We start from the raw sequence: 23,066 nt of genomic DNA, 5'->3' as shown, positions 1-23,066 counted from the left end.
ACTGCAAGTTTAAGGTATACAAAGTGATTGATACATGTATATATTGTGAAATGATCACTCCAGTAAAGTTAGGTAACACCTCCACATCACATCATTACTTTCTGTGTGGTGATAACATTTCAGAATTACTCTCTTAGCAACTTCCAAGTTTGTAACACAGTATTATTAACTAGAGTCATCACACTATACATTAGATCCTGCACCTTATTTATCTTATAACTGAAGTTTGTACCCTTGACCAGCATTTCCCCCAGCCCCTGAGAACCACATTCTATTTTCTTCTGTGAATTTGGGTTTTTTAGATTCCATATACAAGTGAGAAAAAAGTAATTTATTTGCTTTTCTCTGACTTATTCCACTTGGCATAATGCCCTGAATGCCCACCCAAAAGGCAGTATTTCCTTCTTTTTTTATGGCTAATATCCCTGTGTTTCCATTCTTTACTCAATCATCTGTTGACGCACACTTCAGTTGTTTCCTTGGCTACTGTGAACGCTGCTGTAGTGAACACAAGTGTATAGGTATCGCTGGGAGTGCTTTCATTCCCTTCAAATGTACACTCAAACATGAGATGGCTGGGTCATATGATAGTTTTATTTTCAATTTTTTGAGAAACTGCCATACTGTTTTCCATAATTGCTGTACCAGTTTATAGACCCACAAACAGTGCATAAGTAGAACATTTACTGTTGATTCTGCGGTTAAGAGCAGGAGGTCCCAGGATTGGTTCAGGAGCTCAATTGCATGGATTTAGTCTTTTCCTTTTTATGCTCAGTCATCTCCCATAGATTAGCCTTATCACCCTCTGATTTAGGGTTAGGGTTGTGGCTCTCATATTGACAAGCATCACATCACTGAAGCATTTCAAATGGGAAGGATGTGGAAAAGCACAGAATATTCCCATCTGCAGTTGTCTAAATCAGGGAACAACTCTTAGCGCCTTCAACAGACATTACCTGGAATTGGGTAGCATGACCAGCTGAGCAAGCCCTGCAGAGAGACTGTCATGACTCTTTAGATCATCCATGATTCATCACTAAGGCCTGGGATGCAGACTAAACAGACAATTGCATATTATGCTATGTAATTATCTAAGTTTCTGTATGCTTCCAATAAACACCAGTGTCCAAAGATTAAGGCACTCATATGGGCATAGATAGGTCGTTATGTCTCACAAAAGCAATAGTGTCTTGAGAAAATGCCTTGCTAACTGTACATGCATAAAATGGACAAATAGTCACTCCCCTAATTAGCAAATCTCACCTGTTGCCAGCTTTGGCTCAATTTACATCAACACCAGGAAGCACAATGCAGTGAAAACAGCATGGAGTTGGAGGAAGTCAGACCATGAGTCAAACCCTGAGTCTCATTACCTGTCACCATGCACAAGGTGTGCAAGCCCCACCCCTCAGTCTCCTCAACTGTAAAATATGAAGATACCGTTCCCCAAGTAAGGTAGTTGTGAGGATTACATGATAGTGTATGGAAATCATATAGATGTTTGATGATTGATAAGTACAATCTGGCCTGTGTAGGTATATGTGTATAAAATAGCTTCTATAAAGTAAAATATTTCCTGTCCTCTAGAAGCTTAAGGGTAACCAAATAAGCATTCATATAATTAAGAGACATTTCTTCCAAACTGATTTTACATCGCCTCCTAGCAGCTAAAAATAAGAATCTGTTCACTTTCCAATTGAGGATTACTTAATTGGATTCTGATGTATCACTTGGATGTAATGGAATTTTTCTTTAATAAAGTTTGTAATAGAAATTATCAGGAAACTTCCAGTGAGTTTACTAATAGGGGAACTGTTTACACAAGATGATTATCATTATTTAAATTGCGTGATGGAGCTCACAATTAATGAACACTTCTCTCCCAGGCTCTGTCCCAAGCATTTGCATGGAGCAATTCCTTCACGCCCACCACAACCCTGTCAGTCAGGTAAGCACTGGTCTTACCTCCATTTTTCTGATGAGAAAATGGGGACTAGAGCAGTTAAATGGCTTTCTCAAGGTTGCAGAGCAGATAGTAGGCAAAACCAGAACCTGAACTCAAGAATTCTGGCTTTAGGTTCCAGGCTGCTGCTATACCATGTAATCTTTCAGTGGAAGCAGAGCTGGGGTTACCTGGGCCAACTGCTGAAGCAAAGCCAGTACTAACTGGTTTGTCTGTGTAAGCAGGTGGCAGTGTCCTCAGATGTGCATCTGAAAAAGTTGAGTTCTGCCTAACTGGAAGGAAGGAAGAGGATGTGGATAATGCTGATTCCTGATGGGGAGGAGCTGGGGACAGGTGGATAGGCCTGGATCATAGTATTTCTCCACATCTTTAAACAGCTGCACCGTACAGTAAGAGCAAGCCTAGTGAATTCCATCATCTTTCCAGCAACCTTGGTGAAACCAGTGTGTATCTCAAACAAGTACAAAATTATTTTTAGACAGCAATTTCAAGTAAGTCACCCAATATAATAGAAAACAGAATTTGTTCTGTATGAAATGATAATTGACACCAAAATGATTTTCAAGAAAACACATCATTTGAAGGTTCTTTATTAAGATCAGAGGTTTTCCATTACATTTATTTATAAATCCTTACCATATAAATAATAAACTCTATCTTCAGGAAGCTTTTAACAGTTTTATAAATCTGAGTTTATATGCCTATCAAATTACTACAATTTAGGCACATCTCATCAATACACAATACAAGGAATGTCAGCCTTAAAAATATCAAGAACGTGTGTCTTGGTAAGTAAAAAATTATATGTCAATTTCATTTTTTTAATTTTTAATTGATTCTAATTTGTTAGCCATGGGAATACAAAGTTTCCTTCTTGATCTTGGATTTTAAATATATGGAACTTAAAAATATAAACATTCCTCTTCACTCAAATAGTATTGACACCCTGTCTTGGCAGCAGGCTGCCTGAAGAACTAGTAGAGGGAGAAGCATAGTGTGAGCCTTCCCTGGGGGCGAGGGGGCCTACAGTTACCAACAAAGCCCTGGAGGTCACTGACTCATTAAATTTTAACTCTGATCATTAAATTGATCTCCAGGCATCAAGATGGTCATGTAAATGTTACTTGCAACATTATATATTCTACCGGATAAAAGGTTTCTCAAACTGCTTCAGCGCCCCTTTTCATTATTTAAAAATATTGTTCAGGTCTATTGTAAAAAGAAAGAAAGGTCTGGACAGTTTTTGTATAACACTTTCATCACTGCTAACAACAAAAGGACTCAGTTTCTACCACTTTACACTTTCTACCCCCAGAATAAAGAATTCATGCAGGTATTCAGAACAAAGAATTTGGACTGCCTAAATCATCCTACATTTCTTGTTACTCTTTGAACAGGAAATCTTGATTCATAGGAAATTTCAATCAATATTCAAAGAGAAAAATATTCTACCCAAACTAAGATTTGTATTTTCTTAGGCCAGCCACACAACTTGAAAAACAAGGTGGGAAAGAGGGTTGTCAAATCTGATATTAAAGCCATACTTAAAACAGACTTTCTCTCTTTTGATGTATGTGGGTATCAAGGCCATTGCAGGAGTTTTTGTTTCTAATATGAAATGTGTGAAAGAAATTCAGTGGATAATGCCTTCGGACATGCAGTGCACACACAGATGACACTCATGGGGACCTGTGTTCAAATACAGGTCAAATATTTACATGGAATGTTGACCTTGACTTATAAAACTATTATGTTAAATTATGACATCTCTACATACAATTTATTTTATGAACAGCCCCATTTGATAATTTAAAAAATATGCCTTTTAAATATTTCATAAATATATAAAATTTTACTACATTCTATTTTTCCTTAAATATGACATCTAAATTCTCAAATGCAATGACTTCTGACTGGCAGGACATATTCTCTCTTACACAACTTGGGACATTTCTAGTATTTGCTGAAGATCAGTAGTATCAAGGAAAAATGAGAGATTCCACCTAAATACGTAAAATGTAAGAGTCTCTCTTACACTTATTTAAAAATGGCAAGATTAGGATATCTGGCCAATTATTTTGATGATGAAAAAATAAGTTGATATTACATTTAGAAAAGTTTTCTAAAATACATCTTAGTGCATATTTGAAAAATGATCACATTTTCCTTAACTGTAACTTATAAGACATGTACTTTTTAGAACAAGAATCACATTCTTATAATTTATTGTGAAAATCCAAAACCAGCTAAAACAACCTTTTTGGTGACTCTAAAATGTGGTCTGAGGATTTATAATAAAAATGTCTTTTGTAATTATTTTCCCAAGATTTGGCCATTCTTACTAAGATGAATGCTGTAAAGAAGGCTTTTTAGTTAAATATATAAGTCTGTCTTCCCTTATTAAATATTTGAGTCACTTATAAGTGCTACTGTCGTCTTCTCAAGTTGTAGCACAAAGGCCACTCACTAAGGCAAGTTTTCAGTAATTCCTTTAAGAAAGATTTTTAAATGCATCCACTGTGAATATATTGTGCATACCTAAGAAAAAAGACTGCACTTATTAGAATAATCAGACTCCATCTTACTGCAAGCCCAGGAGAACTGGTGATGGTCTACCTGAAACACAGAAAGCTGCCATGTTTGGGATGGGTCATGGCTGCTAATGGCATCACCTGCTGCCCTGCAGACTGGATGGAGGGGACCATGCCTGAGACCTGAAGCCCTGAACTCCAATATATGTCTCTCTGAAAAGTACAACTCCATCTTGGAGATAGAGCTATCTATTAAGGAAACCAGATGATGCAGAGCTTTGCTCAGAATACAGTGTGTAAATTTTGATTTTGGATCTTATACTCAAACACTGTTTGAAATAAGGTTGTAAAATGATACAAAAGAGAACCAACATTCAATTTTAACCAAGATTGCACATCTATAACAGCAAGAGAGATTTAAAAAGCCCTACCACCAAAATGGTAACTGATTCAACCATGCACTCTACAGAAAGATGCTGTGGAGATTTCCCTTACTTATGAATGCAACCAGCTCACTGGAACCCAATGGATATCTGTCTCTAATTTGTCAAAAGTTGTTTTTAGCTCATTGAATGCCATGGTAAGGTCATCATTGACTATAATTTTGTCAAAAAGATGACCGTACTGACTTTCCATTATCTGTGCAGATTTAATCATTTCTTGAAAGTCTTCTTCCTAATAAAGGAAACATGAACACAAAAAAACTGGTTAACCTGGCAAGTACACTGTATTGATGCCAACACTCCCCCAGCAAGTTTATGTGGTGTTGGTCGGGGCTCATCTGTCACCTCAGCCAGAAGCAAGCTACCCTCTGTAACCACAAATTCTCCTGAAGTCATAATTTCTTATACTGTCCCTCTGGTTTGCTCTGAGTCAAAACTCCTGCCTTCCCTGAGTTGCAGGATAAAGAGTCACCTATTTACAACAGGGATATTGCAGTGCGGAAAGAGCTATGGAGGGAGAACTGATGCTTTGTTTGCTTATGCTTATTTATAGCAAGGTATTTACCTCACCTACTTTTTCAGAGTTGGATACGTTTGTAAAAGGACATTTACCATGACTTCAAGTGACACGTATCATCAGAACTGTCAAGTGCCCCTTTGTACTCACATTTTTGAAACAAGGAAGTATTTTAGTTGATTATATAGCTCGAGACTAGAATTATATACATAAATGTACGTAAGCCAAAGCTAAGACTATGTCATTTACATATAGAATAACTCTACACTGCAACATACTGAAGGAATTAATAAGCCCACATTTCAACTTCACAGAAGATTTCACAATGGACAATTTAACTGTCAATCCCTGAATGACTAACATTGTCTGACAGTACCTACTCAGCATGGATATCTATTATAGAAAATACGGTAGTGGGAATCAAAATTATGATCTGTACATTGTAACCACAGTAATTTGCAAATATAGATGGTTAAAGATGTGTTAATTAAGAGGAGTAGGGGGAAGCTCTTGACATTATATCCATAAATGTATGTAAGCCAAAGCTAAGACTATGTCCCCTGTGTGTAATAGCAATGCCCTGAAGATGCCTTTGTAGTAAAGTGTCAGAAACTGCTGCAGGAAAGCCTTATGCCAGACTTTTTGTTTCTGATTCTAAAGTAGATTATATTATCTTAAGGTTAAAAACAAAAAGCAATGAAAGGCCGTGCCAGATGTCATTATCATTGTTAATGCCTCAGCTGCTGTTGCCAACAACATTCTTAGGAAAAACAATTATTGAATTAACATGAGTCTCTTTGCCCTACACCCACAATGGTACCTTCTTTTTACTTTGTATGCTAAATAGGACTGTTGATGGTGAGGCAGAAAAGGCAAATTATTAAATTTTTCCTTTACCAGGGAGTATCAGTAACTGACCTTGGTATTCTTCCCTTTAAAAATAAGACTAGTTTGAAAACTAAGTGGTCTTTTATATAAGAGTTTGCATAAAAGTTTTCAGTCAGTGTAATATCCGTAAATAGTACACCGTAAGATCCACCTGTAGCAGCACAAAAAGCAATCACTCAATGTGTATGTACCTAAGTATACCTCCATCACCTATAGCTTTTTGGATCACTGCTGTCCGAGGCTCCCCCGAGGAACACCACTGCCGCAGGGGGTAAGCAAACTGCCGCCTTCATACTTACCATAAAGGGCTTTGCAGCACCTTGGTCATCTCTGCTTGAAATAATCTTTGCATGTTTTCTTGTCTCTCTCAAACGGTCTATTGATGGAGGCTTTATAAATATCACATAGGGCTTAAATTCTAGTGTCCTTAAATGCTTCACTGTCTAGAAGGCAGAAAGTAAGTTTTCTTACATTTCTTCATAACTTCATGAGTGAGTTTTATAATAAAATTGAAATTTCTAAGGTGAAAATTCTAAGGTGAAATTTCTAAGGTGAAAATTTCTAAGCTTGACCGGTCTTTCAGTATACTACTATTCAGTTGGTTGACAATAAATACTCTTGAAAAGATGGCAGAAAATGTAACTTGCATTTAAAAATGTTCTGAAATATGCCATAATCAATATTGAACAGAAGTGGCTAAAAAAGAAATCAAATACCAAAAAGGTGTTATGAGTTAAGTACCATTCCACACACGAAAGTCCCCCAACCGTCCCATTTTTCCTTCTGATCTCAGGCGCAAGTCCTTCTCTTTCACTGTTTCAGAGCCTTCTTCCAGAAGCTTGTCAACATTCCCCAGACCATTACTGACACTGTTCATCTGTAATCACAGTGGCGGATGGAAAGATGACAGCTGAGGAACCCTGCTGACCTGTGCGCTGAGGCCTCTCTGGATGTGAGTATGAACCAGCAGCTCTACCAAAAGGCCAGGCAGACTGGTGACATGTGTGCAGTGGGGAGAGAGAGGTTGGAGGGGCTAGTGAGCCCTGGGGATGTGGAGTTGGGGGAACACCTGGACCCAGGACCCCTGCAGAGAGGATGACCAGGAGGGCATGGTGCATCACTAGTGCCTGGCCAGCCAGGAGCCAGTGCCCTCCTAATGCTTGGGGCTCTTACTGCAGGGTCACCTTCCCAAAGGGGGCAGGGTCTCAGCACAGGGAGATGTGGTGTGACAGGAAATGAGTGGCTTCACCCACTGGCACAGGAAACTAGTTCCCGGTATTTGTAAGGACTTCCAGGGTGTCCAGCGAGGATCTGCCTGACAGATGCACTAAGGGTCTCATGGGACCGTTAATGCCCACAGCACTAACTGGGGAGTTCACACTTCTAGGATACTACAGGGCCAAAATCAAAAGAGGACTGAGAACCTCTAAAATCATTGTTAAAAATGATAAAACCTTAAATGTGGATGTATTCTTTTCTGTTATATAACATGCAATGTATTTTAAAAATACCAACTACACAGAAGAAATAACTAAGAGTTATTATACTTGGAATGAGTATGAACAAGATCTGGAGGCTTCCCCTACTCCACCACTTTCCTAATAGTGGCTTTTTTTCCACCAAAGACTTGTCAGATTACATTTAGGTTCTCTGGTCACTAGGAAAGCTACACTGATGCTCTAAGTGAGTAGACTTCAGAATTACCCCAGATTGAAATGCTCACATGAAGTGGAGACCACAAGGGCCAGCAGGTGTTGAACAGTTCACTGTTTACTTACATGAGGCTGAACATCCAACAGGCAGACTTTGTTTTTCGCCAGGACAGACCGAACTGAGTCTATACTTGTACCATAGTAGTTGTTTTTATATTCACCATATTCAATAAACCTGTAAAAAAGTCAGACATAAATCTGTGAATTATATATTTTTGCTGAACATGTGACTTCTTTTTTTTTTTTACTGTGTTTAATAAAATACATAGGGCCAAGTACTACAGAATGTCAATTTAAAAAAAATCTCTTTTATGTTTTCAAATCAGTAACACTTGCTAGTATTATGCTTAAGCAGAAAAAAGTACTTTGGTCCAGCAGTACTGTTTTCCATCACCTCTTTTTCAGAACTAATGTGATGCAATAAAACAGTGAATAAGCCAAACAAGAGAGACTACTGAAATCTCACTGCACACTACAGAGTAGCCAAGCTCAGCTGCAGGACCAGGGGTGGGACATGCTGGTGGCTAATGGAACCAGGGCAGCTGATTATGTGCTATAAAAACACAATCGCTGAGCCAAACGTGGAAAAGGCATTTTGATGTTTCAATAAAATCCCACAATCCTGCATTAAAACACACATTGTTTCCTGATACCCTAAAATATTCATGCTTAAGCAAGTGGAAGGCCTGGGGAGGGGGGACTTGGGGCTGGCTAGAGGGTGTGGAACAAGCAAGATGATTAACGCGTTTAGTTATTTTGAAAGAGCCAACGAGGTATGTGTGGAGGAGACTCTGGAACCAGGAATCTATTATGCAGTTGTTTTTTAAAATAAAATTCTACCTCAATTATATGTTAAGATTCAACTAGTTAGAGGTCACAATCACACATTAGAACCTTCCCTCATTCTTCAAAGTAATTCCTAGATGCTTAACTTACAGAAAAATAGCAGCTTTAGGTGATTAAAAACGTTCAGACAGACTGGTGAAAACTATTAACTGAATTACCTTTTTATCAGTCTCAAATGGAAGGGAACCCTCAGTTGTCTAAAACTACATAGACACATGCTTAAAAACAATAGTCACACAAAAATTCTAAAATCTTCCACATACTTGTTATTTTGCACATCTGTCTCAAACAAATGCTTGGAAATGAAAATATACTCCACACCATCACTCTCCTGGCTTCTTCTTGCTCTGGTAGTGTCTGTGATTTAATTAGACAGTTTAGAAAAGTCTGCATCAGGAACCTTAAGGAAGAGAAATCATGTATTTAATTACTTTTCCTAAACAAGATTAAATCACAAAAAAATGAAATTAGCTAAAAATTTATCATCAACTCAGATTTTCCCACAATATTAAAAATTGCTGGTTTGAAGATGGGTTTAAAATTAAGTTGCATTGTCTGTGTCACTGTATTTTGAAGATGCTCTAATATGTTAATTAAATAAAAATGGTACTTCAACCCTTGAGGACAAACTTTTCTTTTATAAATATTATCATTATTTATTGATCTTCATTTATTAAGGCACATTTATTAACCCACTAGGCTGTCCAGTAAACTCTGAAATAAAATCTTACACACATGCACATAGTGGGTATGCCATCAGTTTTGTTTTACTAACTGAAGTCAAAGATCCCTATATCCTATATGCTATTTATTCCTTCTTTGCAAAATTTTAAGTATCTTCTTGGGATACTACTGAACTTCCAAACTTTCACTGATTTTGCCTAATTATTTACTACTGAATTATAATGGAGCAGAAAATAGAGAATTTTAAAAACTAAAAACCCCTGAGGAGTTGCTGTGCTGATATATGGCAAGTGAAAAACAGTCCATCCCCTCTGATAATTATGGCTAAAAACCCTAGACACCAAGCAACTATTTGAACACTTTGAACATTAGTAAAGCAGGTAGGTTATGGACGAGACTCAACATTCTGGAGATGCTGTTTTTACTTTGGCAAGTAATCACCCAGTTTATGTTTAGACCGTAAATTCTGTCTCATTTCCTCTGAGTTTTTAAAGTTAATTATGCATTCCCTGCTCCATTATATGAGGACTTATAGTTGATACAAACTGTATTAACACCCAAAATGCAATTCAAAATTACTCAACATAAAAGAACAAGGAATTGAACCAGTTCTCAAGGGGAAAGGTAATAGATGGCAACCCAAAGTGCCCAGCAGTTAGAACTATCAGACAATGACTTTAATGCAACTCATAACCATGCTTCATAAGGTAAAGGAAAACACACTTGAAATGTTAATAAGATAAGTGTGTATCTTGATTGTTGATGATAACCTATGGCCTTAAAACAATGTTGACATTGCTTGTCAGGGATGAAATTGCCCACAGTGAAGCAAGAAACACAAAACAGGGCTTTGGCTACCAGTTTCTTTAAAAGCAACTCTGGAAGGCTGTACAGATAACTTTAAAAGATCCTTTAATTTGTTCAGCCATTTTAGCAATAGTATTTACTTGATTTGGCATCCCTTTAAGTCACTTTTTAAAACTGAAATCATTACAGATTCACAGTAAGTTGCAAAAATACCCAGAGACACCTCATGCAACTATCATTCAGCTTCCCCTAATGGAGGCAGGTTTCAATCTCTGTAACTCTAGGGTATATCAAGACCAGAAAATCAACATCAGCAAACCACAATACCTGAATGACTAAGTGGGTTTGTGGTGGGAGTGGAACTGCGGTCGCAGGCTGTGTGTTTTGCTCAGCCTTAGCTGATACTGACACTTGGTTTCCAAAGCAGCTGAATTACTTTACATTCCCACAGCAGTGAGTGTGAGTTCCATTGCTCCACACATTTTTCGATTTGCTCATGCTGGGGCTATTTAATACATTTTTTTGGACAGAGTTAAACAGAATACTGGTCATATAACCAAAGCAATAATTTTTCTCCAAATAGTCAAGACTCTACCTAAAGCATTTTATAAAGCAAATGCATCTAAAAGTCCAAAACTGCTCTCAAAACATATTCTCCTTTAATTCATTAAATCATCCCGAGCTGATGCTATGGCTGTATTTTCCAAACATGTCTGATGTTATGAATCACTTGGGATGCTTGCTGTAAGTGCAGATTTTCAGGCATTCTGCCACACTTCCTGAAGGCAAATCTCTTTGGAAAGGCCTGGGAATCTTTTCATAAGCACCCCAAAATTATTATTATCAGGCAAATCTGGAAAACCCTACTGTATGGGGATCTTTTGACATTAACACCTGTTTAAAAGTGAATCAGAGTGGAAAATCACTACTTTGGGGAATTCTTTACAGTCCCAGCCCCTGAACCCTTCTGGATGTTGTCAATTTCTATAATAATTTCAGAGGCAAATATTATTGTAAACAGTTAGATAAACTGAGGCCAGAGTGCCTCGCCCTCAGTCCTTGAGTATATACCAAAACTATTACAGAGGGTTATGGTTGCTAGACAGTCTCACTGATACTTACCGTCTTCAGAAGGAATCATTTTTACTACTTACTGGGCTACAATACAGAGAATCTCCAGTTTGAGAGGACTGTATGGTATTAGGTGGAAGAAAATAAAAGTGGAACCATAAAACCTGGTTTCAAATTCAAGTACAATTATCACAGTGAGTGAGTCAGTGTACTTCGTAACTGTCTCCTCCATGAGATGCAGATATCACTGTTGTTTGGAGGATGAAATAAAGTAAGGCAAATACAAAAGGTGAATGCACAGGAGGAAATGAATAAATTCATTTTCCTCCCTCCCTAATCTGTTTTCCATCCCCCAGATGTCTTTTGTAATCACCCACCTATAAGCTTAACAATTGTTTTGTAAAATCTTCTAATTGTGTGTTGCAATTCAGCTTTTATAAGAGAAGTGAATAATTCAGGTTAAAATATAAAAGCTGTTTAATTCCACATTTCCTCTGACTTTCATCTCTTGTTGATAGAAACCAGCAGTCCTGTAACTTATGGCTGAAAATGATTACAAATGATAATTTGGAAAAATGTAACAAGGAGTAACTTGAGGTAATAGAAAACTATAATTTTAAAATAAAGTTGAACTCTTCCAAAACTAAAGAACACTGCTAAGGGCAATATACAAATTATTATTTTTTTAACAGTCCTAAAACCACTTGAAAAAGCCAACATTTCAATTTAGTCTTTAACATGGCTTTCTAAGATCAACATATTAAGTAGTCAAATGGCATTTATTCTAGAGATCAAAATGCCTCCAGCATCACATTTCATTTGTGAGAATGCCTATGAAAACCACTTTTACAAAAATAGATCCAGTTCTGTGTGCTGAAAAGAAGCTTACCATCTTTGGATTATATGGCCATAAAAGGCCCAGTTAACACTATCTGCCAATTGCTACCTATAAAAAGTAATTAAGAAAGGGCTGTATTATAAGCCTCCTTCAGCTCTCTCTGGCTTAGTCCTTCTAATCTTAAAGCTGGTGACAAACTCTGGAAAACATTAGCACTTACTTTAGGAAATAGAATAGTCAAGAGTTTCGTTTAGAAGAAAATTTGCAAATAATAAGTTGATGTCATATGTGTATTAAATAAAATTCACCATAAAAATTGAGAGTAGGGAAGCTGTGATAAACAAATACCCTGCCCATGAGCTGTGTGATCTACGGCAAATCCCATCACTCTCGTGTCTCAGTTTCTTCCTCTGTAAAATGTGGATAATGTCACTACCTAATTCATTGGCCTGTTGTGAGGTCTGGGTAGTGAATGCTTAGAACGATGCTGGGCTCCATGTGTGCCAAGCAGCCATTATTAGTGAATATACATGCTACCTAGTGATATCTGCCGCCTACCCAGAGAGGACTTACGGGGCACTGTCACACCATAGTGCTGTGCGTCACTGAGGAGCAGCTTTCGTTTCAGTTCATTCAAACCTACTCCTACAGGACCTGAAAAACAAGAGAATATGAAGTTGTTACTGAGCAGAACACTGTGTGAACGCTCCTGTGCCTGTCATGAGTCCATGAGACAGACTGAGGACGCGTACCCAGTTCTGCAGGGAGACAGATTATCTCTGGCGAAGATGCCAGAGAAAGCCAGGAATTCTGTGGTTGCTTCTTTACTTTGAAAATTTAAATCCTCACTTTGCATTAAAAAGATTTTAAGTATTTATGTTTTAAATAAAACACACTGAAGAGTATCTGAGTAATGGTACCCAGAGGAGCCTTAAAGTATGCGCAGCTACAAAGTGGAGGCTGGACACTGATCATTTCCATTTTAAATGTTTTTAGATTTAAAGAAAATCTTTGAACTTTATTTTAGATGCAAATCTTTGCATTTTAATTCTGCAAAACCATCAGCCACATTTACATTTGTCAAGATCCTCTCCTTCGCTGGGCATGTTTACTTGGTCCTTAGCATCTGAGCACTTGCATAGGCCTTACAGATCCACATTAGCCAACACATACACATTTGCCCATAACGAACAAGGCACGTGGCCAATGTTGTGGAGAATGCAAGATGGTTAAGTGAATGCTGCTTTCTGAGAGTCGCTGGGTGGAGAGAGTCACACAAACTGATTAAGAAAGAGATGGGCCAAAAGCAAAGCACAGTTTCAAACACTGAGTCTGAAAGCAAGTCGGAGAAGGACTTGGCCCCCCTGTGTGCTGATGCTGTCCTGAACTGGGCTGAGCCCCGGCCACAAGGCCCGACTGCCCAGCGTCAGATACCCACCCTCATCACTCCCTGCCTGGTGATGCAGGATGCGTTGGGTGAACGTGTGTGTCCCCCTCAAATTCCCATGTTGGAATCCTAAGATCCCATGTCACGGTGTCAGGAGTGGGGCTTTTAGGAGGGGAGCCTGACATGGGCTGGAGCCCACATAAGTGGGGTGGGTGGCTCTCTTACGGAAGACCCTACAGAGCGTGCTGCCCCTCCTGCCATGTGAGGACACGAGATGCTGTGACCTGGAAGAGAGCCCTCATTGGCCCTGCTGGCCTGCTGACCTTCAACTCCCACTTCCAGAGCTGGGAGAAACACAGTTCTGTTCTTCACAAGCCACCCAGTCTGTGGTATTTATTACAGCACTCAGAACAGACTACGGCACTGGGCCAGTTGAAGTCTTGGAGCCTGAGGAGACTCCAGAGACTTCACTCTAGTTCTGAAAGTGATCAGCGCCCTTTCTCAGGAGCAATAAATAAATACCTACGTAGAGGGCCCAGCACGGAATCCAGGCATTGCTCATTCCCTTGCCTACTTCCTCTTCTGAGCTTGAAAATAGTACAATTTTATGCTGATGATGAGGAACGTGTGTGGACAGACAAGAATGGATGGACATTCCAGGTGGAGGGAAAAGTGTGAGCAGAGGTGTGGAGCCCTGGTTGGGGATGGAGCCGTCTTCGCTCTAATGCTACTGCTGGGCCCTGCCCCCTGCTGGCCATTCACCACCACCTTCTGTCTTTCCACAAACCATTGTCAAGTGCCAATTCTCTGATAACTTGCCCTGCTTCTCTAAAAAAGGGGTTCTCCACTCTCCCTTTTTATAATCCTCAATAATGTCCCACCTATATCCTGAAATGCAAATTCATAGTTAATATAACTCACAAATACATACAATTCCTCCCTCCAAACTAATAAAATGTCCTAACTCTAATATGTGAAAGATTATGAAGTACTTTATAATAAAAGAAAATGTATTTCAATATGGAAGTGCTTGGGCATGACTAGAGTAAAAAACCTATGAAGTCATATGTTTACACCCACTTAAAATAAATACATTTGGACTTACGAGTCATAAAAACTATCAGGAAAAATTCTGTCCAAGGAAGTATAGGAAAGTGAAAGCCCAAAGGTACAGGTAAATATTAGAAAAGGGAGTAGAACAGGAGACTTACTGGCATATAGTAATGGAGCACCAGCCCTACCTGAAACAGGAGAAACAAGTCAAGGCAATCAAAGGGAGAAAGTAATGACTGTTTTCGGAATGATCTGAGTTTTCCATGTAAGTATGGTAGACGCCTAATTCCCTATGGGACGGGACAGAGGGCAGACCTGTTTTTCTAAAACCCACGACATGTGGAGGCGTCTGTTCAGCACCCGAGGGTCTAGTGCAACATTCAGAAGTCATGTGGGATGCAGGTCAGATCTCTGTTTTGTAGAAACATCAAACCTACATTCCTGGCCACCTGTGCCATTCTGACATTAAAAAAAAAAAAGTGCCCTCACAAGGCCCATAAAGCTCCCAGCAGGCAACCCGGCAGAGGCCTCAACTTAGCCGTCAGCACCTGGCTCTCATCATTCTCTGCACCTCAATTCCCATGACCTCAGCATCCACGTAGATACCCTTTCAATGCCGGCCTCTTACTTCCCTGACGCCCAGCTCTAGAGAACTTCTCCACTTTCACCACGTAGGGGGCAAACCCTGGCATCACTAACAGCTGTTCCACTAGGAGAGTATTAAATTCAACTTCCCAATGTCACTTTCATCTATGATTCTTTCAGATTCTCACTCCGTTATCCCTCCCAAACCTGTTATCACAGAACCTCCAATGCTCTCATTTTTCTTTTTATCTAGCAGCCCTTCATGTCTTCATCACCACAGGCCATCATGTCTAATTTTGCTAATAATATCCTCCCATTTTTTACACATTGTCCTATCACAATTGCCAAGGAAACCTCCAGCCTAGGATCATCCAGGGGCCCCCCTCCACACCCACGCCTGGACTGCTGAGTCTGAGACCCATACAACTGGAGCAGTAACGCCACACACTCAAGCCTGCCACACACATACTGAAACCTTCATGCTCTTCAGCAATTCTGGGTTTTTTTGAGCAATTGTATTTCTTAGATCCTCACGTTGATCATTTCCATCCTCCATTCTCTCTGGTCACACTTGGGAGTCTCCATACTTCTCTCTTACGAAACCCTATATCCAAACAATTGCAAAAGGCTATCAATTTTAGCTCCTAAACATCGTCAAATCTCCTATTCTCCACAGACCCCACTGCCACGTGACAGCAAGACATGGCCGGCTTTGTCAACTCTCTGGAACAGCCTCCCAGGGGCTGCCCCACATCTGCTACACAGCCACGTTAACCCACCATCACCCTGCAGTCAGGAGAGGTCTTTAGGAATTCTGAACCTGTCACTCCCTTGCTTCATTAACGTTCTTGGAAATGCAGGTGCCAGTGGCTCTTCCAGAAAACATTAGAGTCTTTACATGGTTTCCAAGCTCTGCACGATCTCATCAGTGCCTTTTCCCCTGCCTTGAAGTGTGTCCACAAGCTCTCCCCTCCACCTGTCTCCCGGTCAGAGGGCCACGAGGTCTGGAGTCACATTATGTCAGTCACCCTCCCCACCAAGTAAAGCCTTGATAAAAATCTTAATGAATGAAATTTCTAGTGTCATTGTCACCACCTCAAGCCCAGGAGAAGATGTCAACTACTTCTGAGAACACAGAAGCCAAAAGGTGGAGGAGTCGTCAGGAACCTCTCTACAAACCTGGGCATCTAAGCCCATGTGGTCCCTCCTGTATCCTTCTCTCCAGCCACGCACTCTCACACCCTCACTACAGATCTCACTGCCTGAATCTTCACCTCTTGCTTCTAGCTACTTTCCATCAGCACTTAAAATTCACAAATTCTCTCCTACCTAAAACAGTAAGAACAACAACAAAATAACAACCTTCCCTTAACCCTATGCCTGTGCTCTTCTCCAGCTAATGCTCGGTTTCCTTCACCATCCTCGCTCAGGCTTCTGGCATTTCTTACCATCATTTCTCACTCTTCCTCCATTGAATAGAGAATCAAATATGAAGTTTTGACAGGTTTATTTAGATCACAGGTTGTGAGTTACATTTCTAGCTCTGATGTTCATTCTTGCCACTCCTTGCTTTGCACCGCACGTGCCAGCTTCCCTAGGTTGGCCTGCTTCCTGAATGCAGCAGGTTCTCTCAGGTTTCTGGGTCCTTCCCTCGTGCCTTTTGCTTTTGCAAGATCACACCTGTCCTCTCTTCACAAGCTGAGTCTTGCTTGTTGGTTGAGATGCAGCTGAGATACAGGCTGGGAATATTCCCTGATACTTTGGGTTCGATGCCCAGTTTGTGGGCTCCCTGCCCTCCCACTTCAAAGAGCTAATCTTACTACATTGGGATGATCTATTTACTTTATCCTCTAACAGACTGTGAGCTCTGAAAACAGGGATCGTCTACTTGTTCACCAGTTGTTTGCCCAGCTAGCAAATTGTAGGCACTCATTAGTCAGGTTTATTTATTTAAATTATACTTAGTGATTATATATGATTATAACATTCCATTATGGAGGTAAACCGATTTGCTGAATGAACCAAAGCAGTGGGAGTTTAAGGTCCAGAGCATTTGCACCTAGCGTGTCTGGATACAACAGTCAGGGAAGGTGCTCAAGGCCACTGTGAGACATCGGTGGAGCTCACATGTGAAGTGAAGGGGAAGGTGATGGACCGGCTCTGGCACAATGAGTTTAAGGGAAGGCGACCGATCGGCCCAGGCTCAGAAGGACTGCAATGTAAGGCAGAGGGCAGGGCTTGGGTGTCCTTGTGCATGGAGTCATGTCAAGGCAAAATGAGACTGAGGAGATTAGCTCTCCAGGGGGAGCAGGAAAGTGACAAGCATTTACTGACCATCTATGGAATGCAGCATTTGGAGCTCATGTATTTTATCTACTCTGAAGGTACAAAAAATCTTTAGAGCAGGTGCTAAAACTTACTCTTTAAAATAGGAAACAAGAAAAACAAGGGCAAACCCAATTACATATGCTCAAAGGCAAAGACAGAAGTCAACAAAACACTGAAACTTAAGTAGTGGCTCCTGGCCTGCTGGGCCCCCCCAGGACCTGGAGACTAAAGGGGCGATAAGAATTTACTGTTTCTTCAATAGGTCTCAGTTCTGGAGTGCTTCTCAGAGCGAGACACTTCGCTGAGTAAGGGTCTAGCTTTTTTCTTTTCTTCTTTCTTCTACTACCCATGCCAAAAAAACTAGTGATTTATTTTAACTCTGGAGGGAAAAACTATGTATGTTTGAATTAGTGGGGAAAAGTATGCTGTCTCTAATGTGATACCCTTAAATTTGGACTGTATGCAATTTTAGCCCTTCCATAACCTACTCTTTGTAGCAAGCTTGTCCCGCTGCACACTCAGGAAGTTTGCCAAGAACACAGTGGCAAGTGATTCTATTGGGAAACTTTCCCCTACACTAGATTTGAGTCATCATCTTCAAAGGTGAATGTGTCTTTGCCAAAAGGCTACAGTAGGGACCCAGTTTCAATCATTCTTACTACAAAGCTGCCCGACAAACAGCATTGTCCCTGACAGGCCTTTGGATGGACCCTGCCATCCACACATGGTCTCAAGTTTCTCTTCAGGTCTTAACCTTAAGGTCCAACTTAAATCCACAGTCCTGGCCTGTATCCTTGTCGTGCACATTTTGAGTTGGCCAGTCTGTATTGCGAATATAAAATCTGTTTACACAGCAGTTTACGGATTCAAACTGAGTTGGGTTCATCCATAAGCCTCTGCAATGAGACAGATTCATTTCCTCTTCAGTAGATGAATTTTTACCACAATTGGCGAAATTACATTTATACCTATGTGTATAAATAGGTTACTCTATAGCTTGCTTCAGTTGTGCCTGCTAATGCTAAGGAGAAGCAGAGAAGAGAATCTAAGTAGTACATATATATCATGGAAAAATGATGATACAATGAGGTCTTTTTATGTGGCAGGCATGTGGTACATGGTTTACATACACCATTACTAATCCTCAGGAGCTCTCTCCAAGAAAGGAATTATTATCCTCATTTTACAGATGAGGAAACTGAGACAATGAAGATTAAGTAACTTCCCCAAGGTCATACATCTGGAGTGCAGTTTAACTGGTATCCAAAAGCCTGTCCATCCAACTCAAAAGCCTGTGTTCTTTCCATTCTGCCTATCATCTTATTAAAAGAATGCCCTGTGGTCAGTTGCTCCCCTGTCTGTGGCTGTGAACTGTGACCCCTGGAGTCTTCTGCCTCAGTCCAAGCTGCCCCAAACTCTAGACAGTGATGACTCTCTGCCTGGGGGCTGTGCAGAGACTGACTATAAAACAATAGGTCAAATCTGGTGACCTAAAAACTCATTCTGTGCAGAACTTCTGCAAAGTCTAAACTAAACTTAATGAAAACCATGTGTACACCAGGTCTAGGCAATGCAGAGAGGGCGTGGGGATGATGAGTCTAGATTTAGGACTAAGGACACTGAACACAATGCCGAGATGTATTCGGAGTTCATTAATTTGGAATTCATGTACTGAACTAAAGTTGATGTCTTATTAGCTTTGAAAAATAACATAAAAGATGTTTTTATTCAAACCCAAAGTGTAAATAAGTATTTATCTGTTTCATTTTTTAAAATTTCATAGGAATTAACAAAGCCATTTTGCAAATTTAGGAAAGAAAGAATAAAAGCCAAGTCCAGCAATTCCTATTAGTTTAAGTTCTTGTAGAAAAGTATCAATTGAATAATTAAGATAGTCATAGTATTTTAAATATTTTTGTGCTTTTAATTAGTCAACCCTTTCCTCAAAGTAGGCAAATGTGTTTTGTATGATTTTATAGAGAATTCATTCATTTCAGCCAAAGAAACACCCATTGAGGGTTCCACAAAAGGAATGCCAGTAAAGTTTGTATTTAAAATGTTACATTTACTCACATTAAATGCAAAAATGTCTTTATTTTTACCTTAAAAAGAAAGATTTCTAAAAAAAAACCTATATGTAAATTTTCAGCTTTGCTAATAAGGAGAATTTTGACATATACAACACCTTTACCCCAAATGATCCCTAAGTCTGTTGACATTATTAACTCATTATCCACATGAGAGGTTGAATGCTTTCATTATTCTATTTTCACATTTTTTTCTTTTTATTCCACAGGTATGTGTAAGGGTTTATGATGTGTAACAAATGGTTATGGATGAAAAACAAAAATACTTTTATTTAGAATGCTAGAATATACTTTCAAAATTAAATCATAGTTGATGCATAAGTTTTTCATTCTGTAAACATAGGCCACCCAAAGGATCTACTTTCTGAAGCTGAAACAGACATATACAATTAACAATCAAAAAAGGCTAAATGTGTGGAGAAAGCATTGAGGGCAATAAAACTAGTACCTATAGAAGCGCTCTGAAATCACGGGTGTACTCAAGGAATGCTTTAAAATGTCAGTATGATGTTCTTACCTGTACTGAAAAAGATGACAGCCATGCTCTATGGCATTTCATTTTGAAGCTTCAGTCATCTACTTACTAGTATTATTATTAGTATTAGTGCAGATCCTGAGTGGAAACCAGGAAACTAGAACAGTAATGTATTATACTGTGAACATTACTTAACTGAAATTAATGAAATGTGGTATATTTTTAAAATGGGACTCATGTAGTCTACGAAGAATGAGTGTAAAGTACTTTTTATTTGTAAATGCCGAGCACAGACTTCTGCTGTAGTTTTGCTTAAGGCTGATGAGCATCAAAATGAATTCAGTAATGTACATATAGATGAGTGGTACTCATACACGAAAGCACACACAATTACAGGGTTAGCAACATGACAGGAAAGAAACTTCTCAGAGAGAGAGATACAGGTAGGTGGAAGATTAGCTAAATTAGTTTTAACACGCTGTATATCCATCTAACAGCCATATTGCATTTAAACAATAAAATCCACTCTTACTTGGATTTGTGTCAATATTAAATTTTACATTGGACAGAACTCTTGCTCTGCCGAAGTTCTATTCACTTTTCCTGATGGTCTTTGTACATCTTGGCACAAACATAAAAAATGGCATATGATATGGAGAGCTACTGACGTGGAGAAAGCTTTTACTATGTGTTTACCTCCAGTGTACCTGCGCGGCCGAACACGAACATTCTTCCCCAATTTCCCCCAGACGTTTTTATGGTATTGGCTAGACTTGTTACTCTTACTATCCAGAGAAAAATATCAGAAATACTGGAGTCTGCAATAAATATCCAAACGGCTTTTGTTACCTGAAAAAACACACTCACTCATTTGATTTATTGCAAGACAAAGCAAATGAAATCTCTAGGTATCCTTGGATCAGACACATTATAAAAAGTCTACTTATCATATTGTGGCACCATTATTTTTGTTGCTCTAGGCATAAAATAGAAACAACCATACTATTATATTTGACGAGCAATGTTACAATGATCACATTAGTGGGTGGATGGATTTTGTGTTGGAAGAGTGACAAATCTGTTTATGAAACTAAATATAAAGTTCCCTTGGAATCAAATTCTACAGAAAATATACCAACTTAGCAGTTTATAACAAGCCCTGATAGAGGTTCTGACTTTCCTTCCTCTATTGCTCTCATTATATAAGGAAAATGCTGTTGATGAAGCATCAATTTATACGCTAATGTCAAAAAAAAAAAAAGAAAAATGGAGAAGAAAAGAAATACTGGGAAGCCTGTGGAAAGAGCATCACTTTTTTTCCAAAGCAGCTACTCACACTAGACATATAGACTGGCTTAAATACTCATCTTATCTCCATCTCAAGGGTCTAATAAGAGTGCAGTAAAATTAAAAGGTCAAAGTAAAACCATCCCTGCATCCTTAGTGAAGCAATGAGGGCAGGGACAACTTCCTTACTTCAGAATCTTTCAAAAGGTGACCTCTCCAATGAGGCTACCATGATTTCCAATTCCAATCAGACTACTGATTCCCCTGAATCTGCCCTGCATTTACTTCTACAGAACTTAACATCATCTAAGAACTATACATTGATTTTATTATTTATTAAAAATTTATTATGAATATGTTGTCTATATCCTCCCATTAGAATGTAAATACCAGGAGGGCAAAAATATATGTGTGCTCATTAACAAACACATGAGCTTAGAACAGTGCCTGGAATGGTCAGGACTCCATAAAAATCAGCTGAATGAACATAACAGTGATTTATGCCCAAAAATTAAGCTGGACTATAAACATTTAAGATAGACTAACAGCATAAAAAAGCCAACTGTGATTCCAATAAAAGATATTTACCTCATAAAAACAAGAATTATAATTTTAAATCTATCACAAACTCAGAATTTAATTATGACTTTGAGGTTTATAAATTGCAGACTAATTCCTACAAACTTTCAATCAAAGTTCAACAAAAGCTTTGAGAATCCCAATAAACATTTTAACTTTTACAGCTTACTTTTCTCTTGGCTTTATGTGGGAGACTTCGTTCTGCCATAGGTTTTTGGAAAAATGATGATGGTCTCATAAATGTCTACTTATTCAAAGCAACTCTACAAAGCAGTCTTCAGGCAGCATACAGCATTCAGCACAAAGGAAGGCAGAATACTACTTAATAATCAAGCTAGAAATGTGAAATATATAGATTTATTATTCATTTCCTCTTATGCCTCATACCAGATAGAACAAGTCACAAGTTGTCTGAGTATCTACCAGATGAATTTTTGCTCTTCTACTGGCTTAAGTTATGAAAGTGTTTTAGTTGCATTTTAACACCAAAGCTTTTGCCCTGTTCCTTCCCCTGAAAACACAGACATATTATTTGGCTTCATTACCAAAATACTCAAAGAGTCACATTTTACTGAAGATGAAACTTAAGGAGAAAAAGGTACTACCTGCCTGACATTGGTTTTAACATATATTCTGGAAAATACTTTTAATGCAGAAGAGAATACAATAGAAACTATCATTAAGATGTCTTAGTGGCTGAAATGTGGCTCTGGAATAGCACGTTTACCAAACGAAGAGAAAATTAAATACTTCTGATCAAAGCACAAAGACGTCTGCTCTCATATTTTTGCCAGGTTACCAACTTAGTCTATTTTAAATTCTTGAACATTGTCCAAGAATAAAAGTCATACAATACTGAGGTAAGAATATAGAGAACACAACACTGTACACGGCCCTAACAATATTTATCTAACAGTTTCAAGGTCAATACCATTATTCCTAATGGCTTTGAAAATGGTGGAAAAAGACAAATTCGACTTGAGGA

General features: G+C 38.9%; 1 protein-coding gene across 8 annotated transcripts in view; it reads right to left on the bottom strand.

Moving 5' to 3' along the window:
• Positions 1-2,537: 2,537 nt before the first annotated feature.
• Positions 2,538-23,066, bottom strand: part of MPP7 (MAGUK p55 scaffold protein 7) — a 258,386-nt gene continuing 237,857 nt past the window's right edge. For all 8 annotated transcript variants that reach the window (XM_073229018.1, XM_073229021.1, XM_073229024.1 and 5 more), the window contains 5 exons: positions 12,874-12,954; positions 9,164-9,257; positions 8,121-8,229; positions 6,642-6,785; positions 2,538-5,169 (listed from right to left, as the gene is read on the bottom strand). In XM_073229018.1, the coding sequence (XP_073085119.1) occupies positions 4,990-5,169; positions 6,642-6,785; positions 8,121-8,229; positions 9,164-9,257; positions 12,874-12,954 (608 nt within the window). In that variant the 3' untranslated portion in view covers positions 2,538-4,989. The remainder of the gene's footprint in view (positions 5,170-6,641; positions 6,786-8,120; positions 8,230-9,163; positions 9,258-12,873; positions 12,955-23,066) is intronic.

This window comes from Manis javanica, chromosome 2 (assembly GCF_040802235.1).
Source record: "Manis javanica isolate MJ-LG chromosome 2, MJ_LKY, whole genome shotgun sequence".
NCBI classification, from domain to species: Eukaryota; Metazoa; Chordata; class Mammalia; order Pholidota; family Manidae; genus Manis; species Manis javanica.
The sequence above is the reverse complement of the archived record's forward strand: the minus strand, read 5'-3'. Positions and strand labels throughout refer to the sequence as shown.